The sequence below is a fragment of the Habropoda laboriosa genome, unplaced genomic scaffold, assembly GCF_001263275.1.
Source record: "Habropoda laboriosa isolate 0110345459 unplaced genomic scaffold, ASM126327v1 scaffold2, whole genome shotgun sequence".
In the NCBI taxonomy this organism is placed as follows: domain Eukaryota; kingdom Metazoa; phylum Arthropoda; class Insecta; order Hymenoptera; family Apidae; genus Habropoda; species Habropoda laboriosa.
The window spans coordinates 2,027,409-2,036,350 of NW_017100190.1; the positions used below are offsets into that span (position 1 = coordinate 2,027,409).

General features: G+C 39.3%; 2 protein-coding genes across 5 annotated transcripts in view; both read left to right on the plus strand.

Annotated features, from left to right (window-relative positions):
* LOC108580207 (potassium voltage-gated channel protein Shal) overlaps positions 1-8,942 on the plus strand; it is a 158,428-nt gene that overhangs the window by 72,437 nt on the left and 77,049 nt on the right. The window lies entirely within an intron of this gene.
* LOC108580208 (cytochrome b5-like) lies at positions 367-1,268 on the plus strand. The gene has a single exon (XM_017943917.1). It carries the CDS (start codon positions 393-395, stop codon positions 861-863), a length of 471 nt encoding a protein of 156 aa, XP_017799406.1. The 5' UTR covers positions 367-392; the 3' UTR covers positions 864-1,268.

Consider the following 8,942-nt stretch of genomic DNA (forward strand, 5'->3'; position numbering starts at 1 on the left):
TGTAAAATGTAGGGTCGATTCGACAAGTGTCAGTAAAATGTAGGGTCGGCCGACATCCACGTAAAAAAAAAAGTAGGGTCGACTCGACAAGTGTCAGTAAAATGTAGGGTCGATTCCACTAGAAAAGCTGCTAAACAATTAGAATTAAATGTAACGATAGAAATTATTGCAATAATGCGTAATGCAATTGAAAAATTAAACGCAAAACTCGGCACGCGAACTCCAGTCGTTCCCCCTTTCCTCCGAGATTCGTCAGAATGTCAGGGATTTGCGTAACAGTTCGCGTTAATCTGCAATCTCGTCTGTTCTATTCCGCGTCAAAGCACTGACGTGATAAAATGCAGCCATCGACTGTGTTTTCTTTCAGAAGCAACGCTAGCACTGTCGAAGAAATGGATCTGCTAAGTCTCACCTTCAGATCCCTCGATTTGAGGAGTAACAAACCTCAGCCGGAAGATTTTCTCGACTTGAAGAAGCAAAATGTCGCGGACAGAGACGAAGCTTGGAAGAAATTGAGAAGAAGATCGAAACACAGCAAAGAAGAGCCTAGATTGTCACCTAGAGACGATTCTAAGCAGCTGAAGACGATCGGTATGGACGAAGTAGCGTGGCACGACACTGCTGAGAATTGCTGGGTCGTCATCCACGATTTCGTCTACGATTGCACGGATTTCTTGACCAGTCATCCTGGAGGATCGGATGTGATCCTCGAATACGCTGGCAGAGATGCCACTTTGGCGTTCATCGGCACTGGACACTCGTCTATGGCCAGGCAGAGCTTGGAGAGGTACCTGATCGGAGAACTTCCAACGGAAGAGAGGATCTTCCGTGTTCCCAATGGCGTGAAGCTTACTGGATTTTGATAGACTACTTGTTCAGTGGACGGAGATTAATGTTGTTTGTTTTACAAGTAATTTGAAGAACTGTGTGAGTTTTGTGCTGACTTTGTTACCTGGAGGATTAGATAACGGCGATCGAAGTCCAAGATGAACTTGAATTTGTTTCTGTGCTTTAGATTTAACCCTTTCGTTACTAACGGTGGTTATAGTCACTCATCGTCGAGCGCTCGCTATATCCTACCGGTGACTATAGTCATCCATGAAAATTTGATATCTCCAGAGTGACCGGTTTTCTTTTATCGAATTGTTTCGTTGTATTGTCTTAAGAACTGTGAAAATAGAGAAGAAAATAATGTTACTCTGTGACGCCTGAAGCGTACACTGCTGTAGCGAAAGGGTTGATCTTGCGGATTCGATCCGCGTCACTGCCGTCCCATTTTTGGAAGTAATAAATTTATATACATTTTATTCAGTACGTTGTGTTACTTTTTGTACGGTGAAAGTTCGCAGTATTTTGAAGCACTTAGATTTTCATTAGAAAAATAGAAGAATAAATTAGGGTTTAAGTTGATATATGAAGGATTCTCTGAATTACAACGTTTCAAGTAGCAAATATAAAATTTTCATTTGAATTTGCTTCTCCAAGTTAAGAATCATTGTAGATGATATTTATACATAATAGAAACAAAGTGAAAATGATATTTGCACATAATACGAATGAAACGTAGAAATGAGTATTTTCAACTTTAACGATATAAAATAACTTTTTGATATCTCAGTGTTTTGAAAATTTAGCACTTACAGCATTGTGGTATGGAACTCTTCATTTGAGATTCCAAGATTCGATTGAAAAATTTTGTACAATTTTTTTATTTAATTATACAGTATTAAAAGGAGTCTTAAAAAGAGCAATAATTCGTTGTTTACGTAAAAATGGCAAAATTCTGTTTCGTAGCATTGTTTTTCCCGTATTCTCACGCAATACTGCAAAAGAAAAAAGTACTAGTATGTACTTTGTCCAGTTTGGTGGAGAATATCGTTTAAATGCAATGGAAGTTTACCTGTGTTTTTCTGAATTTCAAAAATTCAGGCAGAATTGTAAATATTATACTGTCTCGCAACGTATATTTAAGTAAATTAGGTTGAACTGCACAGAAAAAACAAACGGACGCAGCATAACGTGTAGTTATAGAACGATAAATTTAGTGTAAATATAGAAAACGTATAATATAATTTATTTCATGGTATTGTAACAAGCAAACGTTGAATAAATTCCTAATTCGTATTAAAAAAATTATTTAACACAATAATTTCAGCTTTATTATGATTATTCTTGATAAATGACCACAGGTCAACTTGATTTTTAATCGTTATAATCTTTAAATTCAGTGTGAATAGAGAAAATGTGTAATATAATTCATTTCATGGTATTGTAACAAGCAAACGTTGAATAAATTTCTAGTTCGTATTAAAAAAATTATTTAACACAATAATTTCAGCTTTATTATAATTATTCTTGGTAAATGACCGCAGGTCAACTTGATTTTTAATCGTTATAATCTTTAAATTCAGTGTGAATAGAGAAAATGTGTAATATAATTGATTTCACGATACTATAACAAAGAAACGTTGAATACATTTTTCATTCGTGTAGAAGGAATTATTTAACACGATAAATTAGGCTGTACTATGGTTATTTTTAATCTACGACTACAGGTCAACCTGATTTTTAATCCCTACGAAATTAATTTAACCACGAGTAAGTAACGAGAATGCTAAAACCTATGTTCCCATTGAAGAATATTGTAAAAACGTATAAATTGTTATATGCAATATTATAACAAATGGTCGGAAGTATAAATTTATAACAAAATTGTGAAAATTGATAAATTATACCATGTTACGATATCGGAAATCTCCCGCGAAAATCTCCCGCGAAAATTTCCCGCCTGACCTAACCGACGATTTTGCTAATGACTTTGGGGAGAGGGTACCGCAGGTATATAAGGACCCGCCGATGTCCCGCGAAATCATTTACCCTTTATACTGGGCCCTAGACACTTCGCGGCGTATTTTGACCTGAAGGTTCTGAGATGTGAATAGAGTGGTCGGGGGCTACTAGCTAGTCTATGTCCACCCTGTACACACTCAGCCTTCTTGTAACACTTGTATACATTAGAATCAATTAGAATTTCTATTACTAATTATTAAACAAATTTTAACAATTACCGGCACTCGCTAGGCACGTAATATCAGACTTTAAATACTCGACTTCGAACTTCGGTTTAGTCATAATTCTATTAATGTTATAATAACGTATAATTTATTAATTTTCACAATTTTATTATTAATTTATACTTCCAAAAATTTGTTAAAACATTACATATTATTATTTATACATTTTTGCAAGTTTCTTTGACAAATAAGTACGTTTCAACGATCTTATTACTTTCTCGTTGTGAAATCAAGTTCGGAGGATTAAAAATCAGGTTGACCCTTGGTCGTAAATTTAAAATAGCCATAGTGAAGGTGAAATTATTATTTTAAATAAATGTTTCTATACGAATTAAGAATCTATTCAACGTTTGTTTGTTGCAATACCGTGAAATAAATTGTATTATATATTTTCTCAGTTTAGACTGAATTTAAAGTTCGTAAGGATTAGAAATCAGGTTGACCTGTGGTCGTAGATTAAAAATAGCCATAGTGAAGGTAAAATTATTACGTTAAATAATTGTTTTTATACGAATTAAATATTTATTCAACGTTTATTTGTTGCAATACCGTGAAATAAATTGTATTATATATTTTCTCAGTTTAGACTGAATTTAAAGTTCGTAAGGATTAGAAATCAGGTTGACCTGTGGTCGTAGATTAAAAATAGCCATAGTGAAGGTAAAATTATTACGTTAAATAATTGTTTTTATACGAATTAAATATTGATTCAACGTTTATTTGTTGCAATACCGTGAAATAAATTGTATTATATATTTTTTCTGTTTACACTAAATTTAAAGTTTTGTTTACATGTTATAACAATTAGAATGTTGACGTTTTGCCGTTTCACGGTTTTTCCTCTGTTAATTATGTGTTTATAAATCATTTCAAACTAAAGCAGCACCATGCCCACCCTTAATTAAACCGTCTCAGTAGTTTACCGTAATTAATAATCTATTTTCGGAATTTATGCGAGAATTTTTGAATTTTAGTAAATACTAGAGTCAGTGCATCGCGTATTGAAATAATAGCTTCATACCTAGTTCGTTTATTATTGAATATTTTTACGCGCTTAACTTATGCTTCTCCCCAATTCTCGTCGCGTATTTTATTCAAATTTTCTTCTATTCTAGAATTGAGAAAGATACGAATTCGCGTTTTTTCGTTTGATTCTTTCAATTTTTCACTCTCGTTCGAAAATTTTTCTGGTGATTTGGTTTAGTAGTTAGTTGTGTTGTGTCCTCGATATGGCCATGGTGGTCATCAGTGACTGGAGTGCCTCAAATGTTTAGAATAATTAAAATAAAATAAATGTTGTCAACTAAAAATTTTGAACGTCATAGCTAGCTAGACATTATTTTCAATTGAAAAAAAAAATTATAAAGCATAATACTATAATCCTATGTTTAAAATGTATTTTCTTATGACCGTCTGACAGCAACCTGTAAATCTGGTGCGACAGGGAACGTGTTAATAAGTAAATGTTGTTCAATTTATATCGTGTTTCATGTCATTTTCATGAGAAAAATCTCACCAACATGTTAAAAAAAAATTCCAGATGAAAATTAAAGAAATGATATTTTTCTATTATGATTTGTCGAGCCGTGTAATCTCGTAAAGGAAACCGACTGGTGTAGCGTTACACGCTTGACTGTCTGCGTACGAGATAACATGGGCGCAGCAATGAGACGCAGACCTAGGCGTAGGACAATCTATACTGTCACTTGTAGAATCCAAACTTACTGACTCTTGTAGAGAATTTACTGTATATGGGAATTTATTTTCCATTCTCGCCTCCAGTTATCGTTTCAGTGTTAACTTTGCGCTCCAAGCACTTCTTGATAAGATTAATAGTGAAACTTCTGAAAATCCAAAGTTTCGTTTTGAAATAGAAATTTAAAAACACCTGAATTAAAAATTTCAACGTTCTCCACGTCGCCATAACAGCGCCGTTGCAGTGCAAAGGCTTAATTTTGTCACATCCAACTTACATTTTCAAAAAGATGAGAAAAATCACCAGCTACAAAATTGTTAATAACATTTCATTAACGGTCGAGCTTAAATTCTCGTCGAACCCGACGCGAAACGAGGCCTACACCGTTCCACCCCGTGTTTCACGCATTAGCCCAATATCGATAATTCCGGTTGGTCGTATAATTAACGCGTGGACGGAAATCCTCTTCGAATAATTTCCTCGTAGTCTGTCGGAATTTGGCCAAATCGCTTCTCAGTTCGCCGTTATTCTTCTCGATTGGCTGAGCTTCGCAATAAACCGATAACAATGGAATTATCGAGTCGCCGTTCCCCGTCTACACAACAGAGACAGTTTTTCCTAGCGGGTTCTCCTTTTTTTTCGGGGGACATTGGTTGCGCGCGGTTTCCGCGGAGGAAGAGGCGGCGCGGATTCCTTTGATTCGAGAGCGTTGCGGCGCAGCCGGTCGATTACCTTTGTTCCAGCCGATATTCCGGATATTACGCGACCGCGATAAATGTTCCACGGGACAAAGGGAGCGCGGCGAGGATTCCTCCGAGCGGATTAACTCGGGCGCGAACTTGGTAAAAGGGACTTTTAATTGGAACTCCTTATGCGGACCGCGTGAAAATCGACTTTTCGCGGGGCAGATCGCCGTCTGGATGGGAATAAAAAGGGGGATATCGGGAGAGCAGAGACGGTCGTCCGGTTATTAAACGAAATCTCAGATAATCTGTCAGACCGTACTTTCGCCGTTTTGTTCTGTGGAAGAAAGAGGCAACGGTCTTTGATTACTGCTTGAAGTTTTTGAGAATTCGAAGTGGTTTGTACACGGTGAAAATGTTGGTGGTGTGCAGTGGGTGGTGAACTTGTTAGAGGTGCGTAACTTTTTTATTCCATCTTTGGAAGTGACGTGGTGCAAATGATTACTCGCAAAGTGGGTAACAAAAATATATTTATTCAACCAATAATACTTTTTTTGGTGTAAGGCGATACGATGCGCGTAGAAAGGAAGTCTACGACCAAAGGCCTCGTGCCTTTTTCGGGGCTCCCTTAAGTAGCCCCTTTTCCCTGGGAAAGTCCCAGGAAGTGGGGGCGCGGGCCTGCATTTCCGAGGCAATACTCTTGTCCTTGACGACGAAGAAACTCGGAGATGTTTTTCCAAACATCTCTCGATTCTTCGCCTCGAGGGCCAAGAGTCGCCAGGCCCAAGTGCGTGACCCCCCGTGGCGGTCGCCATACATCTCTGTAGAATTCTTCATTTTTACTATTAAAATATTCTTTCAGCGTTTCCACAACATTCTCAGAATTTCAAAAAAATTCCGTAAAAATCTATTCACCTTCCTCATCCCGGATTACTTAAATTTTCCGGAGTTTTTCAAGACGTACACAGATGAGAGTATCGTGCCGAGCTACCATTCCTCTCCCGGTCGTTAGTACCGGCTGTTCCTTTTTAATTTCCCTGCAGAGTTTCTCCAATTGCTCGCAGTATTTATCAGCTGTGTTCCACCAAGTTGGAGTATCTCCCAGTGAATTGGTTCCTTTCATATCTGTTGGATTATCAGGAGAAATGAGCGTGTGTCTGTGTAATAGTAACAGCAAAAATGATCAATATACCGAGGCAGATTAATATAAATGTTGCGTCTTACCGACAAGCGGTATGTTCGAGAGTGGCTGCGCAGGATCGTCGCTGGTTCGTGGTAACTTAGAGTGTGCACGTATTTTAATTTGTTGAAACGAGAATGCTTTATTTTGAAGAGTGATACTTTCTGTGGTGTGTGTCTGACTTGCGTTATATCTGTACTTTTCTTCATCTATCCGTGTGCCGCGTTGGTGCGCTTATTTATAAAAATTTGTACGAGTACAGGGTTGTGGTCTCCGTCAACGGGTCTACCCCCTTGGACGGTCCTCCATGGCCCGCGAGCATGCCGCCCACCCTGGAATTTCCAAGTTGGCAGGGTGGTGGAATGTCGCGATGGCCGGGGAGCGAGGCCCAAGAGTAGCCCGCTCGTAACGGGACTTTGGGCGGCCAGAGTGACGCGAAAGGTTTTACGACATGTCAATGTCTATCGAATGTGTACGTGGCCCGCAGAAACTTTATTTCTCTACAGCCATGAAACGCTTCCTGGGCTTCGTCGCCAATTTGAAAGTGTAGTATCGTAATTGTGCGCACGAGAGAGAAAGCGGGCGACGAGCGACGATAGCCAGGCCCAACGGGAAAAACCAAGGGCCTGGCTATAAAGTACGGCGTGCGAGGGATGAAGGGACAGTGTGTTTGGAAAAGTCGAGAAGCGTGAATCGAAGAAGCGTGTGTCAAAGTCCAATGTGTCATAGTTATTCTTATATTTTGTTAATAAATATCTATTTCTGATCCCACAAAAGGAAAAATTAATTAACGCGAAGAAAAAAGGGGCGCGTTCAAAAATAGCGTAAACAGGCGCCCATGTCATAAACCCAGTCCCTAACAATAAATACATATATAAAAAGAACATAGTAATTGAAAATGAACTTTCGAGCTTTGTTTGTACTTGCACGTGGTGTGCCAACTTTATTTCAAAACCTTCTCGAAGGACCACCCAGTTAGACTGGGACTTGTGAATTGTTCGAATGCTATCGTGTGTTGTTACAATTTCAGCTGGTTGCTCCTTGGTGGTAGTTGGACGACTGACCCTCGACGTCGTCTCTCGGACGTCCGTGGGAGAGTTTTTTGTTGGAACACGCTGATTGGTTAAATGGTTGACAATTACATTTACCAATCAGGGTGTCTAATAGCGTCCTCACCTAGCGCCCTTGGAAGGGTGGGAGACGGCCGCGTGGGGTGGGCGGAAAGTCCCAAAAAGCTGGAATTTCCTCCGGGTGACTAATCGGCAAGTGTGCTGTTCGGAATGTTCGAACGTGGTTTATGGAATGTTCTTAGACTAGTTCCAAAAATCCAACAAGCAATTCTAGCGACTCTCGCCAGGGTGTAATTAGACACGTGCAAGCAGTAAACGAAAATTCTGAACTCAGAAATAACCGTTGCCGTTCGATCGTGCCATAAACCGTGCCTGTGAAGACCGAACACCATCTGTTTAGGATGGGTGACACTGATATGTTTTTTTTTCTCAGAGTCTTGTCGATGTTCGTTTTATTAATTGCGTAGCGTCGTGCCCTCCTCGCGTATCGAAATAAAGATTTATGATTTAAATAATATCTTTTAATTTATTACCATAAATTCTAATAATATCCCACCAAACACAGAGCCTCCTCTTCCTCGAAGATCGCAGGAGCTAATTGTTCCGGACGTCGTTGCTTACATCTGATCAACGTTGATTTCCGCCAGAACCTCGAGACTTGAATCGGGACAATTGGTCGCCGAAAAATGCGTGCAAGCTTATTTCCTCGAGTTTCAATCAAGCCTCGATTATTCGTCGCATAAAGCGAAACGCGAATCGTCCGTTCTCCGTGGAAATTAGAGGCGAGATAAAGACGACGTTAAGTGGACGTTAAACGCACAGCTGTGTGTATTCTGTGCGCTTTTCGTTGTAACGGGGAATCCTTGAAAAAAGACGCGAAATTTATCAGCGTCCGGCAGAAGACCGGAAGTTACACAGAGATTCGAAAACGCATTCATCGCCGGGGTACAATGTCGCGCGGCGAGAACGAACTTACTCTCTGAAGCGTATCTGCGCGGCGCACCGGGGCTCTCCCTTGTCCTCTCGCGAACAACACTGAATCGAACAATTCAAACGACGCCACAATGCGTCGCTGATAACCATTTTTAACGGCGGAACTGTGTTATCTACGGAAAAATTACAAACGAAGATGAATCTTTCGTTTCGAAAAGAAATTTTGTCTTTGAGAAAGTGCTGTAGTGGTCGATTAATCGTTTCATAGCTGACTCTATTTACTACACTCTAAACCGCTGCCGCTGG

Coding starts and splice junctions, on each gene's coding strand:
- LOC108580208 (XM_017943917.1), top strand. CDS start 393: ATGGATCTGCTAAGTCTCACCTTCAGATCCCTCGATTTGAGGAGTAAC.